Below are 25,076 nucleotides of genomic sequence, written 5' to 3'. Positions count from 1 at the left end.
CTCTGGATTGTTATAGTACACAGCATCTCCCCTGAAAGGAATGAGGTTCATCTACAGGGCAAAGTCTGACTGTGGTACTTTATTGGGGTTACTCCTAGACTCTGTGTGGTCAAAGCAAATAACATCATGTCCATCTAAACTGTTATAACCGTGAGACTGGCACATTTTCTCATCTGTAGTGTTATATTCTAAACTGTCACTAGGCATTAACTCAGTCACTGGTGAAGTCCTACCACCTAGAGATGAACTCTGCCTCAAAATGATGTTTTCCACTTCAGTGCTACTCGTATAGCAATTACTGGGTCATTAATATCATTGCATGCAATTAGTGACAGTAGACTGAGCAAGAGGTTTGTTATTTATTTAATATGAACTTTCACTATAACCCTTTCTTATCCAAGTGCCACAGACAAAAACCAGAGATTTTCAAGGCAGGTGAACATCCTTGTAGAGTGAGGTTGAATTTGTATGATACAGAAAGCAGGTCCTCATTTAATGCTAAAGCTTCTGCTTTTGTTTCCAGCAAGCCCTCTTGTCATTAGCAACAATCAGTGTAACTTGAATGCTAACTAATTCTATTAGTTCTGTTCAGCTGAACTGTTAAGCAAAGCTTGCTGTGGTACTGGGAGACACTTCTCCCCATGCATGAGAAGCTTTTCTCAGTAGCATGCTGGGAGAGAGGATAAATTTGCGTAAAATACCTGTTTGTGAATGGTGAAGTCAACTAACTAGTAATCTGTTTTAGATGCATACTTTTGGGTATACACTAAATACATCATAATTAGTGGGCTTACATCTGCCACAGTTACTTCAGCACTCACAAATATATAATTTGTTTATGTAAACTAGAAGCAACCATGTGTGCAGTGGACCATTATCTGACAACATTTCTCAGAGTATGTGAAATACAGAACTGAAATTCTTTTAGAAATGCCTAACTGTAACGAAAGACTCGTCGTTCATAGTGGTGCAGTATTGAGATGCTTTTCTGGTTTGTTTTTATATAATCTCTAAATCATTCCCAGGGAGTTTTGGAAAGGGGCAGTGCACTTGACAGCAGTAAAGCAAGTAGGATTTTGTTGTGGGTGGGTGGAACCTGTGACCTTCAGTAATGGATAATAATTCAGCAAATAGTTTACTGTTCAGTACACTTCAGCTGTGGTATTCCTTAACTCAGTGAGAAAGTGGTGGTGTTTTTAAAATGATAGGCAGCAGTAACCTGTCAGAATTCACAGCTTTTATTTATATTTTCTGGCTCTCTCACTGTCTCTTTTTCCCTTTATGGAAGGACTTTGTTGACATAAGCAGCTTTTTTTTTTTTTTTTTACCGTGTATGTTTTTCTTACTTGGTGCCATGCCTCCCTGGAATTAATAAAATAATTCTGATTGTAGGAAACTTTACAACTCTCTCCCAGTTTTGTGCTGTTGGATGGCATGAGATGTGGGAAGGAGAGTCTGTGGATTTCCAGAGATGTCCCTGGAATCATACAGCTGGTATATACCAAAGTATATTACAATACAAAATGGATTGGCTCTGTCTCGATTGTGTCCTCTGCATTGCACCCTCAAAAAAACATTGAAACGGGAATAGAATCTGTCCCTCTCTTAACATATGAATACAACTGGAGACTTTTATGGGGAAATTATATAAATACCCTTGTATCATGAGTCCCATCTAAAGTACCTCAGGTCGTGCTATTCACAGTAGGACAAGACACATTTCAGAGCAGTGGTTAGAAAAGTGAATTAAAAGTTTTGCTGCAGAGCCTTTGCTTCTTCCTGGCAAAAAGTGGCCTGTTCTTTATTTTGCTTTATTTTGTTCTGGTTTTAGCTTGACTAGAGAGGGCATTGCTGCCTACTTGCTGTAGAGAATATAATTTGTGGATCCTGTTTATATATAAATCCTGAGACATGCAGTTTAGGACTTAATTTAAAAAGCAAGAATGTAAAGTGAAAAGAATAGAGAATTCTTGTCCTTTGCCTCTTATTGAAGTTTTGCCTCACATATGTATAGAGGGGAAAAAAGACTGGCATCAGGAGTATTTATAAACACTCCATGAGCCCTAGTTTAAGGGAAAAAAAATCTATCTCAATTTGAAACAATGTGTGGAATAAGGCAGAATGAGAGGTTTTTAGGCTGAGAAACTCCTCAAAATTCTGCCACCTTGCCTTTGCAAATTAAAAAAAACAGACTTTAGAAAAAAACAAAATGATTGGTAAGCTGCTTTTATACATTTTTCATTACAGTCTTGGAGTCCTAAATTAAATTGGGCAAATTCAGCAGTTTTTTTATTTGTTGGGTTTTTTGGGTTTTTTATCATTTCTTTGTCTCTAGAAGATAGGTAGAAAGTTTTGATTTTATTGTCTGCTGATAAAAAACAGTCAACACATAACAGCATTCCATTCAACTGTTCATAATGCATTTACGTTTTCGTACTCATGGTTTTAGTACTTACAGGTTTGGGACTGCTGACGGTTAAACTTCAGAAGACAGTTTAATTTTTTTTTAAAAAGTGAAGGGTTCAGTGTCAATCTTTTCATCACTACAAGAGAAGGGAAAGCATTAGTTGCTAGTATTTGAAACTAGCATATTTCTCTTCTCTCTAAATATTTTTCAGCTCACCCAGAGTAATGTATGCCAAGTTTATCTGTTCTTTGGTGAGAGGCCTGAACAATTTTTTTTTGTTGTTTCAGATGTCCATGCAGATCTGGCATTGTTACTGGGGGGCAGAATTAAATTTCATTTAATTAAAACACTTTCTATTCTCTCAGCTATCTTGTTCTTTTGTCCATGTGTTGTTTTGAAACAACTTGCCTGTTGTGATCAGTGATTTGTGGATTTGCAGTGTGTGATTTCTGGTGTTCTTAAACCTCTCCCATAAATTATCTAAATTTATGGAAAAGAAGAATTATTTATTCAGAGCTTTACTAAAGAACATCATTAAAAGGACCAAAAGCAGATGAAAGCAGTCAAAGCATGCCTGGCCAAAATAGTGTTCTCTTACTTGATAAAATAAAAAACTCTCAAAAACTTTTCATGTATTTAGTAATCCTGAGAGAGCATGCGAGATGGAGTGCAACTTTGCTTTAAGAATAACTTCTTACTGCTGTTGGATCTAAAGCTTGTGTGGATTTTTGCTGGTTTTTTCATTCTTTTTCTAAGCACAGCAGGGGAAAAGTGGAAATGGGCAGTTTGATTTGATTTAATTTTATTCTGATTTTGAGAAATTTATTTTCTGATGCAGTATTCAAGCAGTATTTGATGAACAAAAACTGTGAAAATCACTACTATTGGATACCACTGATCTGCCCCTAAAAAACTTGTAATTCTCAATTTGCTATTAAAAGATCCACATCAGCAGCAATTAATTCTTCATGACCTCATCAGAGATGTGTCTTTATTATATTGCCAAATGACTTTTTTTTGTCCAGCACACTAAGGAGGGACAAAATCAATTTTGCCCTTGCCCATCAGTTGACATCACTCATTTATTCCTATAGTCTGTTGTTTAAGGTCCATTTAGTTTTCACAAGAAAATTAAATACAATGATCGTTTCTCTCATCAGCTATGTAGTCCATTTCATGTTCAAGCTCTAGAAATAGATGTGTTTTAAAGTTGTGTTGGTTCAAAGCATATGTAATTTAATTTGCAAATAGGTAATGTTTTTCATAATCCTAAAACATGAAACTGTGGGTAATAAGTGTAGCAGAATTAAAAGGCTGAGATTTTTGTCTGCTGCTGTTTTAAGTCATTGTGATGGCATTTTTTTCATTTTGTAACTAATGTGTGTTTTTTAGGAGTGAAGGAAGTTGAATTTTTGTGACTGTGCCTTCATTTCTAATCTCTTTGTGAATGAAAAGCTATATACAGGCACAAATCCAGCAGCTTAATTCTCTGTCTGATTAGAGCAATGTTACCAACCTGGTAGGTTGAAAACAGCCATGATCCATGCAGTGGCATGGCCTCCTGGGAGGCAGAGTAATAACAATCAAATGAAGACATATTAAAATGTAATATTACTTCCTCTCCGTGGGGACTGTATAAGAATCATAGCCAGGAACTGTTCTTGTCAGCTGACTCTGCTATGCTCACTGACTCCCTGCCTCTGCATTTATGACTAATGCACTTTGTACAACAAACAGCACTTGTGGAGTTTTAAAAGCAAATAAATGTAAAACATTATACATTGATTTACATGAGTTCCAGCCTTTTTTGTTTATTTGTTTGTTTTGTTGGGGGGGTTGTTTGTTTTTATACAGTTCATGTATTTCAAAGAGGGGGAGGCAGATCAGAATGAGGTTTTTTGGTCTGAATAATTTAATTTCTCCCATGTGTATGGAGGAGGAGATGTTAAAGTAGTGTGTTATGAACCTGCAAATGTATACTAGCTTCTCTAAAGTAAGTATGTATCAGCAAGACTCTTAAACCATAATTTCATAACAGATAAGTGTTTTCTGAATGTTGAAAAGGCTAAACTTGCATTCCATATAAAATGGCAGCTGGTGTTGTATTCAAGGAATGCAGACAGACAGATAAACTACTGTAAAAATGGCCTATAAGTTATTAAAATTTTGTTAGAAAGACTTCAAATTAGTAGAGATTTTAGTACAATTTTATATGGGGTTTTTTAGGTATAGACAAACTGTTGGATAATTTAATGTGGTTTTGGCTGTAATTATTAGTTTTGCAGTTGACACCAGTGGAGCAGGACAGGTAAAATCAGAGGTATTTAACCATCAAAAGATTTAAAAATATTTTGCTACCTGTTTAGCAGCATTTTACTTACTTCTACTTTCCTACGTACTGCTGTATTAATAGAAAGTGAAGTGTGGGATCCTGAGAACATACTAATGAGAAACTTCATATTAATCATTATGCTTATTAATGTTAATATTTAAGTATTTAGTCTTCTTAGCAGAGGGCTTTGTATGGTAACTCATCTAAGCAATTGACTTTAAAATAAATCCATATTTAGACCAAAATGTAAAAAAACCTTGTTCTTATATATATATATATATATATATATATATATATATATATATATATATATATATATATTCATATAAGAATAAATTGGATAGAAAGTTTAAAATCTGATTATATAAACACACTGGAGGATAACATTTCCATTTTGGGTACCAGAAACTTGTGGTACATTTGTGTTTAAACCCAAAACTCCTATCGGAGGCACTTTTTTTTTTTTTTAATATCCTTTCAGTGTGAGCAGAGCTGCAAGTTCTGGGTCACTTTCCCACAGAGGTGTGGATGCAGTGGAGGAGCTAAAATGACAGTGGGTGTAATTTTCATTTGGAAATCAATATAGAAAGGCTGCAGCAAGTGTTTGAGGAATATTTTGTACTCACTCCCTTGTTTGACTTCTGCACACTGCACTGTCAAGGGGCATTAGCAGTATGAAACTGTGTTTTCTCTGCTGTCCCAGATTACTTCTTTTTCTCAGTGAAGCTTTTCAAAGCTTAAAACGATGTGTTTAAAGCTACCCACTTTCTTCCTGGTACACTAGGGATATGCAAGGTTGTATTTCGGTAGTCTTAATGAATTTCAAAAAATAATTTCCTCCAGTGGCCTTGGGTAATTGTCAGTTTAATTACAGGAAAGGCTGAGAAGGAAACTTGCTTTGTCACTGAAATGCTTCTCTTTGAAAATTCCCTGTTCCTCAGGACGTAGCAGTCTGTACTCTGAGCTACATCATAGGCTTTCCTAAAATCCCTTGAAGAACTGTGGAAAAAGTGAATACTTCTGCAAATTCATTCATCTGACATCAAAGCTCTGAAAGCATTCTTTTAGCAAGCAGGCGAGGCGGATTGCACTGGCATAGGCACACAACCAGACTCATTGTACATCTGGGTCTTCCCATTTGGAGACTGTATTTGAAGTAATTTTTGCATTCTTTTTTTTTCAACTTACTTTCTTATTCTGTGCTGAGGTCAGACTGCATCCTCTGCATCCTGTTGAGGTCTCCTGCTCCATGGGTTAAGTGGATAGGCCTTTAAAGAATAAAAAGGCATTGGTTTAGAAGAAGCAGCATTCTAGTCAATTAAAATGAAGTAGAAGGTGTTTAAGGAGATGTGATTCCCTTTGGCTCGATTAAAAAAAGAATCAAATAAGAAAACCACAAGACAGAGTCAGTGTTTATTATTTGTACATTCTGTTGGTGCTCAGCTTTGGTATTTCTATTTACTGCATTTTTTCTCTGTGTCCTTGTGCTGGTACATTGGCAAATAGATCATAAAAAACACTTTCAGCAAAGACACGTTTGATTTATGTCCAGGATGGGTACTTGGTATTGATTTTTTTTTCCCCTCTGGAAAAAAAAAAAAAAACCAAAAGAAAACAAAACTATATGTCTCCATTATTTTCCAAGCCTGGCAATGCAGTGACACATTTCAGATCAGCTTTTATCTTAAATTACTCAACGTGCTCTTTTGTATTTTGAAAAGTCTTTTTGCCATACAGCTATTGTCATGTTTTACGGGGGGAGGGAACAAGAGGAGGAACTGGGAGGGACCACGTATTAGGAAAGGGGAGTTTTAGGAAAAGAAAGCACAGTTTGGGAAGTTTGTATGGTGGCTGTAATTCGAGTTGGTCACAAAAGAGTCAGAAGTGGAACAAAAACAAGACTCAGATCAAAGGCTAGGAAGCAGGGTTCAGCAGTATGGGGTTTATATCTTTACGGCTAGAGAGAAGATTAGAGCAAGAAAAATACTGCCATGGGGGTAGGAAGACATTGTGAAGGAAAAAGGAAATATACATAGACTGCATTTGAAAGAAAATCCCCAAGGAAGGTGAAAGAGAAGGAGCGAGAATTAAAAACAAAGACCTGAAGAGTGTAAAGCCCACAGGCTGAAAGGAGAGGGGCAGAGGGAGGCATGTGCTGCTTAAGCACTTCACCACCACGCCAAGCCAAGCAGCGAGCTCCCTGACATCCCATTTTCCATTTGTTTTCTCCGGTTGGCGGCCCAGTGCGCCCCCTCATAAGTTTATTTTGGGCCTCAGATGAACAACTCCAAGAAGTGACAGTGAAATTTCCATCCCCAGGACAAGCAGGGCAGGCGAGCCCCCAGTGCATTCCCTGCACGGGGAGTCCCGAGCCCGCCGTTCGCAGCTGTGCCCCGCTCGCGGTGGCCGGCGGCCCGGTGCGGTGCAGTGGCTGCAGCAGCAGCTGCTGAGGAGCTGCTGAGCCCTTTGCCGGCAGCTGTTTGCAAGCAGCAGCTGGCTGGGGCGGCAGCGGCGCGCCCATGCACCGTGATTCAGCCCTGTGGGTTCTCCAAGGGAGCGGAGCATGGCACGGCAGTGCCGGCCTGCGCCCGCATCGCGTGGCTCCGGCCGGCACCTAGATAAGGCAGAACAATGCGGACACGGGGGAAAGCAGCCCGTTGTTTGTGTGAGCTGAAAGGTTTCCCTGGGAGTGTAGAGCGTGCTCCCCTTTGCCACCCGCCCCCACGGAGGCTCCTCAGTGCTGGGAAAAGTGAGATTGTGCTTTAAAATATTAAATGGTTTTCCAATCAGTTCAGAATCTTAGCTTTCACCTGGGTCTTTTGTATGCGTTCACTTATTCCAGCAGGAGATTTGTAATAGAGGAAGCAGGTGTAACGTGGTGATTATAAAGATATTGTTGGGAGGGGGGAAAAAAGAGTGATTTTTTTTCAGTGCTTTTCTCCTCTGAGCCTGCCAGAGCTTCCTTTTCAGCTGACTCCATCACCTTTTTAGCAAGATGGTGTGTTTTTGTCCAAGTCAGTCAGTCAGTCAATTGTGCATAGGAAAATAAAAGGCTGCTGGGTAAATTTGAAACCTTGATAACACATTCCTCCATTTGTATATATTGTACAGCTTACCAGTGTATTCATTCCTTTGGCTTTCAACATTTCACAACTTTCCATAGGTCAGCCCAAGCAACAAAAACAGGTCCTGGTAGATTGAAAGATCCCTGCTTTCAGACACTCATATTCACATCACTTTGCCTGTTGATTTCCTGATTTTTATTTATTTTTATTTTTATTTATTTTTCTTTTATTTTTAATCAGCAACATCAAATGGGTCTTTGGAGGGCCTGGATAACCAGGAGGGAGGGGTGTGCCAGACAAAAACCATGAAGATCCTCATGAAAGTTGGACAAGGTAAAGACCATCTGCTGTTTCATGAAATCACTTTGATCGGTCTCAATGTCCTTTTTAGTTTTCAGGCTTCTTTTAGCAGTGTAGAGCAGAGAGGCAGTCGAGCCTAGTGTGGTCATTCCTCCCTTATAGTCTGAAAGCACAGCCTATTTTCTCTTCCTCAGCTACTGACAGATTTCTACAGAAGGAGGGTTGGTGTAATAAGATCTCTTCATTGGAGAGATCCCTAGAAGGAAAGGTCACCTGGGAGTAGTGTGTTTCAGTCATTTTTATTTTTATTTTAAAAACAAAAGCCACAACTCTGCTGCTCAGAATTATTTAAAATACATGAAAAGAGGGAAGCTAATATTTCTATAGTTTGCTTGTTATGAATTCTGATTACAGAGAGGTTTTTGTTCATTGTCTCTTTTCACATATAGATAACCTATTGTGCAGGAAGAAAGAATTATTCTTCTAAGTAGAAGTTGGTTTAGTAGTCAATCAACTTCCTCAGTTAAACTGAAATGTCATCTGCTAAGCTTTTCTTGCCAATTACAGGAGACCCTATAGTTTCTGCAGATGGCCTCACAATTTAAACCTGAAATAACTAATATAACCATTTTGCTTTAAAAGGAAAATTACATTCTTATATCTCCCAGTCCTTTGCATAAAGGTTCTTCTGTTAAACCATTTGTGTCTCACGAGGTACCTAGAGGCAGCTTGTGAGGCTCCATACTATCAAGTGCCAAAGCTGCATGAGTCCTCTTTTCTCTCCCCAGATCCCAACTCAGCAGGGCAGCCCCGGTACACGGATCCCACCAGGCGCCCCGAGCAGGAAGCTGGCACCAACGGGAAGAGTTCCACCACCAGCCCCTTTGTGAAGGACCACTCAGGTAGGTGTGGTGGGACTTTGCCCTGGAGCGTCTTCTCCTCCTTTGTCCCCAAAAACGTGTTTAATTTTACCATTAACATGCCAGAAAAGCAAATGTATTCACCATGAGATGAGGCAAAAGCCAGTTGTGATTGCCCCGGTGGATAGTGTGTGGGAGCTGCAAGTTATGGCAACAACTGCTCTCTCCTCTCTTCCACTCTGCTGTAGAAGTTAATTACGTCTTGTCACAGTGTCTCTCGTTTACAGGAAAATTTCTGGATAGGGCATTTGCTAAGCAGCTTTACAGTGGTCAGTGCTGCCTCACAGTTAGTACTCTGGGAGATGAACGAGTCCCTTTCTCTTCCCGCATAATACATTATCAAGTGATTCTTGACAGCCATTTATAAAGTTTATTTCAGGGCATCTATAATTAATGTCCTGATGTTTTAGCTGACCATATGAAGTCTAGACATGTATGGCTGGTCTTCCACTAAATGAAAAGTTTTGGGGCTTTATTTTTTTTTTAATAATTATCTAAACAAAATAAATTGATACAAATATAAAAACTAATATCTTCAAGATGCATTTCACTCGTAGGGTGAACAAGAGAAAACCTAACTCTTAAGACTCAAGCTGTCCAGAAGAAAATTCAGTAATTAATAATGTTACAAAGCAAACCTTTGCTGACAGGTGATTCTGTGTTTCCCAAAAAAGGCCACAAGTTTTCCTTGCCAGCTGTGTCTTTAGTTACTGGGCTAGTGAATCTTTGGTACAGTGAGTGGCTTCAGCTGATCCCTGCAGAGGCTTTGGTGGGAAGAGTTAACAATTATGTGAATATAGCATCTGTATCATTTTTTCATTGTGAGTGAACATCAAGAGAGAGAAATATGTTAAAACTGAGAAGTGAAAAAGTGTCAATGAGCATTCATGTAATTTTTGTGACACATAATGTGATGGTGTGATAAGCAGCAAATATTCAACAGGCTGTTCAGCACATGAGCTTTGCCTGACTACCAAATGCGTGGTGTTGTTTTCTTTTAAGTAAATGTAAGTTAATACTAACAGACATGCCCTAACCATGCTGCCTGTCTCCCATGCTGCCTCAAGCTCCTTAGTTTCATTTCCAAGCAAGAGGAGTCCCTGTAAAGAGGCACTAAGGATGGTTTAACTTAAATCAATATGCAAAAGATAAAATAGCAGAGGGAACAGTGTGGCTCTGAACAGTACCAGTTGTTCTGAGAATTGTCATTTCCCTGTGTTATTTTCCCTTCCAGTCCTATCCCACCCCTCTCTTGTGCCTGGGGCTGGCCTGCATCTGTTAAAAGATGCTGTGTGCATCAAAGGCTGCCTTGTCAGTGACAGTTCTCGCCACTGATGGATGATGATGTATGAAACAGGGTGGTTTGGGAGCAACACAAAAGTGAGACCAACAGGCACAAAGTCTTGCTTTATATCGATTGCTGACTTCGGCTGTTTGCATTTAGCTATCTAACAGGGTAATTGGTTTGTCAAAGTTTAGCTGTCAGTTAATTCTTCCAGTCTTGCTTACTCTACACATTTTTAAGCAACGTAAATGGGTCACAGGATGGCAATAACTTTTGTCTGTTGTATTTCCGTTCTTTCTAGGATCTAGCACAGATGGCAGTAAGGCTGGGCATTCCAGTATACTGGGTTCAGAGGTGGCCTTATTTGCAGGGATTGCATCAGGGTGCATCATTTTCATCGTCATCATCATCACTTTGGTGGTTCTTTTGTTGAAGTACCGGAGAAGACACAGGAAGCATTCCCCGCAACACACGACAACTCTATCACTTAGTACATTAGCCACCCCAAAACGCAGTGGCAACAACAATGGTTCTGAGCCCAGTGACATTATCATTCCTCTAAGGACTGCAGACAGTGTCTTTTGCCCCCACTATGAAAAGGTCAGCGGCGACTATGGACATCCGGTGTACATAGTTCAAGAGATGCCTCCTCAGAGTCCAGCAAACATTTATTACAAGGTCTGAGGAACACACAACCAGCTCTGTGGTACAGTTGAGTCGTAGAGGAAACTCACTGGTCAAATGCTTTCTGTTGGGGTTTGTGATGACGCCTTGTGCGCTAGCATTGACTTAAGCACAGGGGGGAGAAGGCAACAGCTCTTTCTCCAGGAACCGACGCGAGCTGGACAGCTTACCTAGTCTGTAGAATCCCTATCTCGGTGAATAAGTATTCACTAAAAGCTGGAAGACTTTTCTGTAGAAGATGCCCATTCTGATTGCTGTACTCTTGTTACATTCATCATCCTCAAAGCCATGTGCTGTGGGCATTCAGGCATGTACAAAAGCCAAGGGAAGATGGAGCAATCCGTGGATGTTAATAGCTCTAGGCATCCTGGAAAGGTGCTCTAGGATATATCAAGCTTGAAATGCAATCTTCTGACTTTTGTGTGTCTCTCTCAGTGCGTACTGGATTTGTCACACAGACCTTGGTGTCTAAGTAAGACTTGTTAAAGTTCTCTTGCTTTTAGTCCGTCACTGTTCCATTTGTTTCTGTTATCCGGGGCTCTGCCATCCTTCACATAAGATTTCCTTTCACTCCACCTCCTGAATCACTAATGGAACATTAATGTTTGGAGATCCGCACTCCATCCATCTGCTACAGCAGCCTCACTCGAATGGGTAATGCATTTATAAAAATTGTGTTTGATAGTAAGGAGCCTTCCAGCCAAAAAGTTAGGCTGTCAACAAAGTCAAGAGCAGGACTGGGTGGTGGAGGGAAGGGCTGATTGAGGTTGCAATTGAATATTGCTGCCTCAGAAATAGAAGCTGGGAAGAAAAAAAAAATGCATTTAGGTAGCACAGCACTTTGGTATGCTAAGTTTTAAGAGGCAAGTAGGAAACACAATAACATGTGCAGTGGATTAAGGCTGCATTTGAAGGAATTCACGGTTATCAAATACCACTGTGCAGAAAAAAATAGTACCTTCAATACAGTAGAACAAAGGGGTATTGTTAGTAAGTCAACAAGCCTGGAGAAGACAAGACAATAGCAGGCCACTGAGGATGTATTAGGGCAGGGCTGTTGTGGTACTGGCAATAAAATAAACAGCTTTGAAGCTGTAGCAAAAACGTAGTCTGCCTTGGATGACTTTTAAGCAGACTCAGCTGCTATATGATCACATTATACTAAACACAGGGAAAGCATTTAAGAAAACAACCGAGAGCCAAGTGCCTACGATGATTATAATCCAGTGGGTCAAATGAGCTATAATTCTATCACTGATAAAGTTGTGGGGAAAACAAACAACAAAACAACAAACCACAAAACCTTGCTCATCTCTGTACGTAAGGCAGAATTTCTTTGTGACTGACCCTTTTGGCACTTTGGCTTATTGTAGTGCTGTCCCTGCACAGTGAGTGTAGGTACTGACTGACACAGCAGTTCATTGGTGCTCATTTGCAAAGTTAAAGCACATATGGCAAACCTGGCAGTCCATAAGGGTAAAATAAATTATGACACTGAGATGGAGAAGGAAAATATGTCTTATTTATAATAGGTGTATAGAACACGAGGGATATAAAGTGAGAGTTTTTCTTTTGTTCATTCTTTCTTACTTTTGGTTTGGATTTTTTTACTAATATATATTTTGAGATTGCACAGAATCTACACCAGAAGATGTGAAATTCATTTGCGGCAATTGCATAGTCTTAACTTGTCATCATTTTCCATATATGTGTGTGTGTGTGTGTCTATGTATATACACACATATATAAGTATATATGCATACGTATGTATATATATATGTATGCATATGCGCACATTTTTTTAAAAAATAAACTACTTCTGGAGAAAAAAAAACAGCTATCCTAAACCAACAGTGGGAGCATAGTAAAAAAAAAAATTCCAAAGCATCTTGTAAGAGGAAAGTAGAAAATATAAGGTCCAAAATATCAGGAATTCAGTGTTACTGCATCACATATTTAACAGCAACAAGATGTGCCGGCATTTATTTTCTGTGTTGTGTTTTCCCTTGCCTTACAGGCTGATGTGTTCTGTAGATTTTGTTGAGGTTCGTAGAGGGGGGTTTCAGGTTAAAGTTTTCTCTTTAGCATGGCTATTCCCCTTAAGCTCCCACCCTAGGGAGGAAATAAAAAAAAACAACCTCTACTTTTATATGTGCTATGCAAATAGACATTTCTAACATAGTCATGTTACTATGGTAACACTTCGCTTTCTGATTTGGAAAGAAAATGTAGCAACAGCATTTTAGGGTTCTCAGACCTCTGGTGAGCACCTGCAAGGAAAAAAAAAAAGAAAAAAAAAGAAAGAAAAATATCTGTCATATAAATGATCACTCTCTTTGTTTTCTGAACCTGAAGATAATGTTGGGATGTTGGCCCAAAAGAGAGAAACAAAAAACAAAAAAAATTCCAACCCATGGTTCTGTGGAAGGTTACCATGGTGACTAACTACAGTACATATGTAATTCTTTTCAACAACCCTTCTTTTCTATGAATCCATCCATACAAGGTTCTCTTGTAAGTCATTAAGATTTTATTTTGGGGGAGGGGAAGGGAAAAGATGGGCTTACTGATCCTTATTTTTATTAAATCATATCTATGCTTCATCAGTTGGCTACATTCTAGTTATATACTAAACTGTGAAAAAAAATCAGACTAATTGCTCAAGAGCAACCTGCAACCAATTGAAAAAAAAATGTACTGTGCGTCTGTTTTGTGTCTGGTGCAGAATTATGACAATCTACCAACTGTTCCTTTCTTTGACGTTGGTCCAGCTTTGAAAAGTTACTGTAAATGCCTTGCTTGTATGATCATCCCTAGTCACCCAAACTGGAATTTGCACCATCATGTCTAAGTGAAGATGCTGTAAATAGGTTCAGATTTACTGTATATGGATTTGGGATGTTACAGTAGCCTTATTCACATTTTTAAATAATTAAAAAACCCACATGAAAACAAGATAAAAAAGGCTTTTCTTAACCAGATTGTGTATATAGAGCAATGTTGGTTTTTTATAAAGTCTGAGCAAGATGTTTTGTATAAAATTTGAATTTTGCAATGTATTTAGCTACAGCTTGTTTAAAGGCAGTGTCATTCCCCTTTGCACTGTATTGAGGAAAAAATTATATAAAAGGTTGCCAAATTGCCGCATATTTGTGCTGAAATTGTGTACCATGAATATTTATTTAAGAATTTCTTTGTCCAGTTTGTAAGTAACACAGTATTATGCTTGAGTTATAAATAATTTCTTCTTTCTTTATCTTTTTTTTTAATTTTATTTTTTGGTTTTGTTTGTTTGTTTGTTTCATTCTGTATTAAAACTAGCCGGTCATAAGTTTGAAATCTGCTTTAGTTCCACATTGCAATTAGTTCCCAGAAAATGAAAATTATGAAAATCACATTCCACGTCTGTTTCAAACTGAATTTGTTCTTAAAAAAATAAAATATTTTTTTTCCTATGGAAACCTTGCCTTCTAAGTATTTTCTTCTTTAGTTTTGCAAATTTTTTTCTTTTTAAAGGATGAAAATAAATAAGAAAGTCACCAAGCTTGCCTGCCTGCCTCCCCCCATCTCTCTCTCCCTTCTCTCCCCCCTCTCTCCAACCTGATTGCTAGTGGTTTATAGGAAATCTCCTTAGAGTACACTGACTTCTGTTAGCCTACTTCTTTCAAATTCTCTCTTCCATATATCAGCAGTTTCTAGGAATCACCTGGGCATCTTATGCCCTTGGAAGGCAGTGAACTGCAGTCAGATGCAGTAGCCAGGTTTCTTGGATGATCTTGGAGTTGAGAGTACAACCACATAAATAATGCCCAGACATTATGTGGTGGATGTACTCTGTGGGCAGAATCAGAGGAAAAAAAAAAACACCTGAAGCTTTGTCCTGAGGAGGGGCAATGGAGAGCCTGGGGTGACAGGGCTGAGCAAGAAGGGACAGGAGATGAAAGACACTGGGAGGATGACACAGGATTGGGAGTGCTGCAAAGTCAAGACATCTCTTCATGGTTCTTTACTGCAGCCTGTGGGAGATGGGTGCAGGTAGCATGAGCCTTAATACAACTCCTGTGATTCTGCTGCCCTAATTTTCGCTAGGGTAACAAATTCACTTATAAAATAATACCTTCATTTTCTGACAAAGCCCAGTCACCCTGAAAGTGAAGCACCTTTCCATTTGTTAGCAGCACATAAATGGTGTGATGGGCCATGGAGTAACAGGTGGGAAGGTCTACAGAGGGCAAATATGCATTTGTCACTTTAACAACAGATGCCAATTAGCCATAGAAATTTCACAGTTAGCTATTTGTAGTATGGGTCATGCAATTACCATTTGTCAAACTATTTATTTTTTTCTGAATAATCAGAGGAAATGTCAGTATGGCTAGCACACTTGGCATGTCGCAATGACGCAAGTACTCTGAAATGGGACGTACAGAAACCCCTGGACTGGGATATGGTTGAACTAGTATGACTTTTTGCAGTTGGAGCTCCTTTTGGAGATCCAGGTCACAGAATCTGTGCTGGAAGTTGACCCTAAAGGCAAAGTCACAGTGACACTTTGGTTCACCTCCTGGCTCTGGTACGGATGACCTTGGAGACTTGGTCCAGCAGAAGTCATAAGAGTGAAACATGTGAGCGTCCTCTGGCATCTCAGTAAATCTTGGGCCTAATCCTCTATTTGGTCTGTAAGCCACTTCAAAGGAGGTAGCCTTGTGTTTGTTCTCTGAGCACACAGCTACTCGGCTGGATTGTGGTTTCCGTCCCTGCTCCGTGGTTGCACACGGCAGTTCCCCTTGCTGGTCTCGGTGGGTTGTCGTGAGGGCTCCCACGCCGTCATCTGTGAGGTGCTCAGGTCTGCTCTGTGCTGAGAGCCTGTCTGGCACAGCCATCTGTTAGGGCTGTGGCTCTAGCTTAGTTAGGGCCAAGGCTATTGTTTGTGTTTTAATCCTTGTTAAATACTGGAAGCTGTTGATAAACAAATACTTCAATAGTGTCAAGTTTACACGGCATTTTCATTACTGTGCCTCTTTTTTCCGACTATATTATTATATATATTTATAACTAGCATGTATACTGACACCCATGGACATCTATTTTTGCCACTGTCTTAGCAACAAGGGAAAATTGCTGTTGCTAAAAAACTGTGCCTCCACTGGGAGGGAAAAATCCTTGCCAGTGTAATAACTATCTGTATATTTATGCCTGGGGCCAAGGATGCTTGGTCAACAGGAGTGCCTTGCACGCATACCTTCCCAAACAGAGCAGAACCTCCACTGAGTTGCTGAACTCATTTTAGTAAAAGATGCCTTAGACACTCAGCATAAAGTCATTGTCTTACAACCCATCTGTTACAACTTGCAGAGGAAAAAAAATACTTTCATTTTTTCCTGCTGCTGACACCTCACTATTAATTATCAAACAAGCACAAAATCAGAATTTACTGCCTTTATTACAAAACTGGTTCTCGGACAAGAGCTCGTCCAAGTCAATAGGCTCCACTAAGTGGAAAATAAAATTATAATTCACAGTAGTTATCCATCTAGAGTGGAATTAGGATCTGTTATATAAAATAGTGCCTCACAAAGTAAGCATAACAATGTTACTGCCTTGGTTTAAAACCTTGTACCTCTTGTTCAGCCTGTCTCTTTAGCTTTGCTGTGATGCATTGATCAAATGCTCACTCAGTCAGCAGCACACTCGTTTTGATTCTATGGGCACCATAAATTTTCTTTTTGCAGAAAAGCTTAAAATTTTGTAGTGGTTAGCAAAATAAAGGACAATGAAAATGCAGTCTTTCTAACTGCCGCTCTCCATCTTCACAGCCACAATACAAATTTTGGTGGGGAAAATGCCCAAGGTTTGAAAACACCAAACAAACTCCTTCTACAATTGGTATGTCATTACACGAAGCATCAGACCAGAAATAAAGTAATATTTGTTTTGGAAAAAAAATGTATGTTGGAGCGTATAGCACAGTGTATTAATGGTTGTGCTATTCATAATCCAAATGGTGCTGGATTCAGCTGACTGAGCTATCGTCTACGAAACAAAATAATAACACTCGTCTTTCACATGAGTCATGCAAATACTTTGATGTGTAATTAAGGCATAATGCAATCCATAAGAAACCCTCTTGAGAAGGAGGGGCAGGAGCCTGCCCATACACAGTGAGGATGAGGAGGTGGAGCTACTGGTGGCTGCTTCTGGAGGAAGGACTGTGGAACAGTGGGATGAGGCAAGAGAGGGAAAGTGTGTGAGAGGGCAGTGACTTTCTGAGCAGTGACTTTCTTCTGCAATGACAAAATCCAGGGAGAAATCAGAGCAAGGCAGCAGCTGTGGAGGTAGAGAAACAGGGTCTTCAGAGCTCTGGGAAAGGCTTTGGTGGAAAACACGTGCAGAAGAAAAGTGCTGACAGATGAAAAGCAAGTGTAGTGTTTGATAAGTATTGGTTGTTGTTTCAGGTAAGAGGAGATCAGGCCAGGTTGTTCTGCTAGTACTGACAGGAGACTGAGCCTAAGTAAGGAGGAGAACCCAGGCCAGAAGTCAGTGCTTTCTGCAGCCTCGGATCCTGTGAAAAAGAAATCAAGGATCTCCGAGAACTGTAGGACAAGTCAAACTCCAAAAGGGAGAGAACCTTGTGCACGGCTGTCATAGCTGGAATACAACTTGTGTTTTCATAAGTGCATTGAAAAACCCTCATGTGCTTAGACTGCTGAAGAAGTGCAATTATTAAATTTATAATATGGGGAATTCATGGAGGGTGTGAGGAGAGTTGTTTCTAGATCAGACCTTCAGTGGATATAAATTAGCATAGTTCAGTTTGATATCTGCTCCTACTTATCACAGTTCAGAGTTGCACACGCATAAGCAATACTCATACAGATTTTACTATAGCCCTCAGCTATGAGGAAATGCTTTATAAGAGTGTTGTTCTGAATATTATGAAGATTGTATTCAAAAACATACCAACAGTGACTTGCTTTTATAAAATACTGCTATCAATGCCATAAAAATTGTATTTTGTATTTTACTGAACATTGTCAGCAATTTGCTGTATCTGTTCATTAAAAGTAGGTTGGATTACTAGCAAATGTGTAATAAAAATTGTTCATGTTTTAATGAGTCTTTTTGGCCTCTCTTTAATATTTAAACTCATTCCTTCCTACTCCTGCACTCAATTCTATTTCTTATGCTTAACAGGCAGGTCAGCTGTGCAGTGTTACAACATTATCTGTTCATGCCCACATGCTATGTTTCTAGTCTTTCCAAATCTCTTAATTTGTTCAACATACCTAATTCTGACTGTCTTTAAACTCAGCTGTTGGACGTGTATGACCACATGAATAATTTAGTAATCATTCAGAATCAAGAGCACTTCAGCTTTCATTGCCATGAGAAATACGGGAGGATGAGAGGCCAGGAGGCCAGAAGAGCCCTTTGTTTGTCACCCTAAAAGACCCTGAGATTTGGGGAAATCCAAATGATGATGAAAGAGTTAAAAATCATGCATGTGCTGCCTTTGCTTCATACTTTCCCTTCATTATGTGTTATGTTTTCTTTTTATACATAACCAACAAAGCATATCTGAATTTTCCAGGCCTCAAAACAGGGTCCAAGCTGTAGAGATTCATGTGGCTGGGTCTGTAGGTCTTTTCTCAAATTCCCACTGTTGGGTAAATGCTGGCTGCTTTCCTTCAGCCTGTTTATTGTACACCCAGATGCCTTGCCCTGATCACCTGCTCATCACACCAGCCCTCGCTGGAGCTTCATATGTTCCCAAATAAGGTTTAATTTCTGGACAAAGCTTTTGTTACTCACCCTGAAACTTTCTTTTCAAATATTGCCCTAGGCTTTCCTCCCTTTATATGTCTCTGGATTTCAGCTGGTGATGGCATATCCTGAAAAAAATAAGGTTCTGATGGAACACAGGAACCGTCCCTGTACCAAGAGTGTGTTTTCTTATAAGCCCCTTATTTTTCAATCAGCTTTAGTTTGAATTTTTATATGGCTTTATCTCTTCCTTTTGTATTTATGCAGTTGCATCTGAAGGAAAATAGCATGCAGTAAAATTCCTAAATACAATTTAAATATAGCTTGTTTCAATCCACTTGGTTTTACATTTCCATTTATCAATACATTAAGCTAAAAATATCTGATTGCTTTGTCTTGCTTCTTGTAATTTAAGAAAAGTTATTGAATATGTTATGATTTCTTCTCAGAAAAGTGTAAGCAGTTCACTTTGGAAAGCATCGTTTGAGCAGAATTAAGAAGCAGTTATCAATGTGCAGCACAAAACTGAGTGAGCATATTTAAAAAAGACAGAATGACTTTTGGCAATGAACAATACTTGGTTTTGGTTTGTTTCCTTAAGCCAGCTCAAAACTGGAGAGGAGAAAGTGCTGTTGGTTTTACAGCCAGTGCCCCAGTCTGGTGGCAGCCAGACTTTATGTAGCTTTGTCCTTTTGGTCTCTTATGACGAGCTTAGTGATAAAACTGAATTCTGGATGCTTTGGCCACCAAAAGGTGTAACCTATGTGATTACACACAATACAAGGGATTTATACTAGGACATTGTTCCTGCAGAAGAGACATAAATCCCTTTTGCCAGCTCCCCTCCACTCCGTTCTAGTGCTGCATTTCAAACCAGCAGACGTTTTTACTTTGGATTTTTTACTCAGCCTAAATATTTCAAAGATAGCATCAGAACTATATTTATCAAGTTATACAACTGTGTAGCTGGCTGCTTGCAATGTTTCCACAGCATCCTCTTCACACAAGACACCATTAATAGACTGGTGCCTACAAGCATCCAGATGAGGCTTGGGAGACTCAATTTTGCACCAGCTTTTTGAGAGGCGTCTTAGCACTGCACTTTAGCTGTGTCACGCTACTGATGGATTGAAAAACCAACACACTTTGCTGCAGAAAGGCCCCATCAGTGCTGACCGAAGTTAGACGGGCCGGTTTTATTTTCTCTTTCGGCCGCAGTCAGGGAGGGATTGCTGGCGAGGCTCTCGCAGGGAGGCGGAGAGGAGGTGGCGAGTTCACTCTGCCCAGCACTTCGATAAATCCCGCTCGAAGGGCAGAGCTGCTCCGTGGGGCCCAACGCAGGAGTTCCACCCAGCTCTGGCCGGGCTCCGAGCGGGGACTGGAGCTGCCGGCCATGAGGCTCGGCCATTCATCTCTCCGTGCACGGCCGGGGGACAAAGCGCTTGGAATCCGCAAGATTCCCTGGCAGTGGGCAGAGCCTGTGAGGGAGGCACGTGTGGGCCGATCCCGGGCTCTCGGCGTGCCTCAGCTCAGCTGCTGCGCCGCTCTGCCAGACGCGCTTCGCGAGGAACAATGAGGAGGATCCGCCTTAATTAAACCCTTGGAAGCTTCCCGGGCGGTGAGAGTCGCGGATGCAGGGACAAGCAGCTGTGACTGTCGCAGCAGCATCTTCTGCAGAGCCGGAGGTCGGCACCTCTCTGGAGAGGCCTTTTGCGGGCCGCAGACGGAGCTCTGGGAAGGTTTACACTTCCCACTTGCTCTTTGATGGCTGCACTTAACATTGCTGCCGGCCCCTGGAACAGCGGCTGACCCAAACGTGATTTCTGAAGCATAAAGCGAAGTTTCTCGTTGGTGCAGCCGACTGATTTCGGTGCCCTGAAGAATTTGGCCCCTGATTACCAACCAGCTGACAGACATGAATCAGGTGGCAATTAAATCCCTATAAAATATAAGACCGGTTCAGTAACATTCCCAAGTCCCTTAGAAATATGGGCTCTTGGGAATATCCTATCCATCGCCAGCTATTCTAAGATAAACATAATTGTTAAGTGTACTGAGTTGTTTTTTTTTTTTTTTTTTTTCTTTAGGGGTGGTGAAAAATCAGAGCTCTAAGCACTTTCAATGGGTGTTGAAATTATGATTTTTTTGAAATCTCCCTGAATTCCAGGCCTCTGTGGCTTTCTGTGGAGGTGAGCTTTACAGTTCAGTCACACATCATATGAAAGAGTGTTTTCTTTGATCAATTTTTAGCTTTCCACTTTTGAATCTCTCTATTCCTTTCTTCTGAGACAGGAAAATCAACTCCTAAATTCTATCACTTGTTAGCATATTGCTACCTTAAAGAAAAGTTAAAATTCATTCATCTCATTCTCTTTCTTGTGGTATCCATGCTTCCCTGTCTATTTCCATTTAGTGAATTTTCCATGCTCCAAACACTTTTTTTTCCTGTACTTTGAACTTCCCTTAGTTCTGCTTTATCCCTTAAAAGAAAGAGAGAGGAGTCCCTAGTTTACTAGTCAAAATTTCATGGCTCTTTCCTATGGTATAACCTTAGTAAAGCTGAGGAGGAGCTGCATTAGAAACAGTTTGGATGCCATCCTGGCCAGTTATTGTGTCCCCAGCATTTTAGGAAACTACTCCTGTAAAACATCTAGGATGGTGATAAAGCACTTTAAGCTTGCATTAATAGTAGCAGGATTTGAAACTGCTCAGCACCTCTTAGCTGTCCTATCCAGAAAGAGAGGATTATATTTTTGGCTGCAGTTGCAAAGCTTAAGAGGTTTCTACCTCTGTTTCTCTATAGCAAAATCAGGATATTTCCTTTATAATATATTAACAGGAAATATTTCTCTGAATACTCTGTTGTTGTATCTTCCAACCAGATGCATAAAACTCCTTTCTCAAATAGCCCTCCTAATCCATTCTTTTCCTCACAAACCACATGAATCACCCATGTACTAACAAATTGCCTCAGTTCTCAATCCATCTTTTTTAGACAGACCACACCCTGAGCTAAGTCTGGATCCTTTCCCACGTCCTAAAAGTCCCTGCTAGCAACCAGACTGTGACCATCTCCATGACCTCTGAAAACATGCAGTTTAGGTCATTCACCAGGGATGTAGGAGTCCTGGGTTGAAATACACTGCTAGAATGACTCAGAACAGAGCTATGATTTCAGGTTAGTACCCTGTCAGTTATTTTCTGTTGCAGTTTTATCACTTTTGGTAGATGAAACAGCTGTTCCTCAGAAAAGCCTCTAAAAGTCATGAACCAGCAGCCTAGGGAGTCAGGCAGCAGCTCTGCTCATCAGAGGCATGATCCTGCTGTTGTTCAGCGAGAGAGGTGGATCAAGGTTATCCCCAAACCTGACATTTAGGGAGCTCCCCTTTAATGTGGAGGGCATGGTTCACATCTCAGAGAAGACTGCAAGCCCACTTGCACGGCCTAAATCTTGTTTGATTTGACCCTCACATTGTCCCAGTTTGCCACATCCTAAAGTCAGAGATTGGGTCTTACTGCACTCTTTGAGCTTTTGTCTCGGGCTGAGATGCCAAACACTTCCCTAAAGGTGGATGGTAGACTCCTTCAGGAGGTTTCTTTTCTCAGAAATCAAGGGGCCAATGTCAGGGAGAGGTGTCAGCAGCACCAATCAGACAGATTCAGATGAGAAAATGCAGAACAAAGAGCCTGACTGCTTCTGAAGATCCAAAAAAAGAAGAATCTGTCAATTTTTGCTCTAAATGGGAAGCTGAACTTTAAGTCGTGGCTTAAGCAAAGGGCAGCATATGGCAGCACTACAGCTGTTTGAAATCCACATGCACTTCACACTGGCACTTTGACAAACGCTATTGTGTTACAAACACTGGATGACACAGTGAGTCTGGGGCTGCATTCAGCTCTGCCCTACGCAGCCATAATTCCCACTGACTTCCTACACCATCCTTCCCACTGACTTTGTCTATACCAGAAAAATGTATGGAAGTGCGTAGGACCGAAACAAATACCCAGTGCTTGTAAGGAATCCTTCTGGCAGGCTGAGCAACATTTGATATGGTTAGACCCCTGTAGCAGGAAGCGTGAATGCTATAATATGGAACTGGAGGAAAAATTAGGGAATCCATGAGGTCTAGAAGACGCCTGGTGATTTTAAAGACAAAACTTGAATTTCTGCACTGGAGCAACAGACATGCTGGCTGGTCATTATAAGGGGAACAGGGCTTCTCCTGCTGAGATCCATTTACTGTCTTTCATACTCTGCTTTTTGTCTCTCTGCCAGTTTCTGCAGGGAAAGAAAGAATTCAGAGGGTTGTTGTTTTTTTTTTTTCTGGAGCGAAAGCCTACAGGAGGCCTAAAAAGAGCTCTACACAAATATATCAGAGAGGGGATCATGTTGCAGGGAAGCTGTGGCTGCCAATGATGAGATGTTCAGTTTCTTAGCCACTTTAGGTCAGAAACCAGGTGTTATGTTGTTGATCCCATGGCTGCTTGCCATCCCCTGCCTCCTCCTGTAACAAACAGTCTCAGCCGAACAGCTTTCACAGCTCCAGATGTTTAAAAATACACTTTTAGGGTACTTGAACAAGAAAGTGCTCTTTGCAAAGTGCTGCTTTCTATGCTCAGTGGCAGAGCCAGTGCTGACTCCTCTACACTGATTTTTAGATGGCATTTTAAAAGCTTCAACAAGTCTGGACACATATTTTCTTTGCTTAAAACCTGCTTAACTCTTTCAGCACTGTGGTTTTAGATCCCCCTGATGTTCATATAACTAAACAGGGCTTAAAATCCAAACAGTGGAAAATAAATGGGAAATCAATGGTCTTTTTTTTTTCAGAAAGAGTAAAGGCAGAAAGGAACAATGTTGTAAACATATCTATGAAATCAACCTACTTGTGCATTTTTTAACACTTAGGGACAGAAAAGGCTGGCTTATGCCAAATGGTCAGGCAGCAGGGACAAATTTTGCAAAGGGTACAATACCTGCAGAAAATACCATCCCAGTGGAGCATTTGGGGCACTTTATAACAGTCACAGCTCCAAATTTATTAAGCCAAAGGTCGTTACAAACTGTGGGGAAAACAGAGCAAGGGTTAAAAATCATTTAAGATTTAGGTAAAAATCTATCCTCATGTTAAGACAAGTACTTTATGCTAAAAGAGGCAGAGCTGGTGCTGGCATCAAAGACAAGGATGTCAGCAGGAAGTGCCAAGGAAACAGCTGAGGCCTTGCACTTCAAAAAGCTTAACTCTGGGTGAGGGATGTTCCCACCAACAGTCAAGATTCACAGATGACATTTTCAGATGTCTTCGGTTTTTTGCATCCAGGCAGTCACATGATGGATCCTATGCCATATGTCTTTTCCATGGGCTTCAGTTTCTTAGGTGTCTACAACTGCTTTCAGTTCTCCACTATAAGGTGGAAAAGCCTGGCTGGTTTGCCTTGTTATTTTAGAATTAGTTCCGTGAGATTTGGACGGATTCCTATTTCTCTTCCATTAGCGGAGACAATTTTTAGCTGCTAAATGCAGTGTTAACCAGTTTCTCTGACAAGGACATGGCTGACCCCTCAGATCTTTGACAAATGATTGATTTAATCTAGAAGTGTCTATTTATAAACTAATGCAAAAAACCAAAAAAAGTTAAGGATGAATAAATTAATTAATAAGCAGTGTATTCCTGCTGGCAACATGAATAAAATTACTGCTAGGTCAACAGAGAATTCAACATTGCTCCATATGCTTCTTTTAGTGGTGTTCAAATAGCACAGGTGTAAACTTTGAGTGACCTTATTTATTTCATGTTTAAGTGGGTCATTAAAGGAAACTGTCACATATTAAACAAATAGCTTTTTTTGATTCCTTCCTTCTACTATGAGGAGCAATAGTAAGCTTCTTATCTTGTTGATACATCTAGAGTTCTTATCAAACTTTTCCTGCTTTTGGAAAAACTCTGTATCCTCAGAAATGAAGCTGAATTTCCCTTAAAATCAGAGGCACAATCTTAAACATTTATAATCTGAATGAGGGAAAGAAACACTCTGACTTTATGTCTTTAATACCCTTAATTCATTTATTTGTTGAGGTGGGGTGGGAAACCTCAGTCTGAAGGGATGGGGAAAGGACAAGCAGCCTCAGGCAGAGCTGAGTTACATCTCTGTGCCCCAGATGCAGAAAGACTTGTGGGCATTGCAATGCTCAAACTTAAATTTTAGGTGTCTGACTTCTGTTGTGGAGTCCAAGACCCAAATGGTGCATGAATTCTCCACTGGATGCCTGGGGAGAAGAGTTAGATGAATCATAGCCTACCCAGCTAAATTCATCTAT

At 40.2% G+C, this 25,076-nt stretch overlaps 1 protein-coding gene across 1 annotated transcript in view; it reads left to right on the top strand.

Moving 5' to 3' along the window:
- Nucleotides 1-18,104, top strand: part of EFNB2 (ephrin B2) — a 49,670-nt gene extending 31,566 nt beyond the window's left edge. The window contains exons 3-5 of the mRNA XM_063149645.1: nucleotides 8,045-8,137; nucleotides 8,893-9,006; nucleotides 10,611-18,104. Coding sequence (XP_063005715.1) covers nucleotides 8,045-8,137; nucleotides 8,893-9,006; nucleotides 10,611-10,993 — 590 coding nt within the window. The 3' untranslated portion in view covers nucleotides 10,994-18,104. The remainder of the gene's footprint in view (nucleotides 1-8,044; nucleotides 8,138-8,892; nucleotides 9,007-10,610) is intronic.
- Nucleotides 18,105-25,076: the final 6,972 nt, after the last annotated feature.

This window comes from Melospiza melodia, chromosome 2, assembly GCF_035770615.1.
Source record: "Melospiza melodia melodia isolate bMelMel2 chromosome 2, bMelMel2.pri, whole genome shotgun sequence".
In the NCBI taxonomy this organism is placed as follows: Eukaryota; Metazoa; Chordata; class Aves; order Passeriformes; family Passerellidae; genus Melospiza; species Melospiza melodia.
The sequence above is the reverse complement of the archived record's forward strand: the minus strand, read 5'-3'. Positions and strand labels throughout refer to the sequence as shown.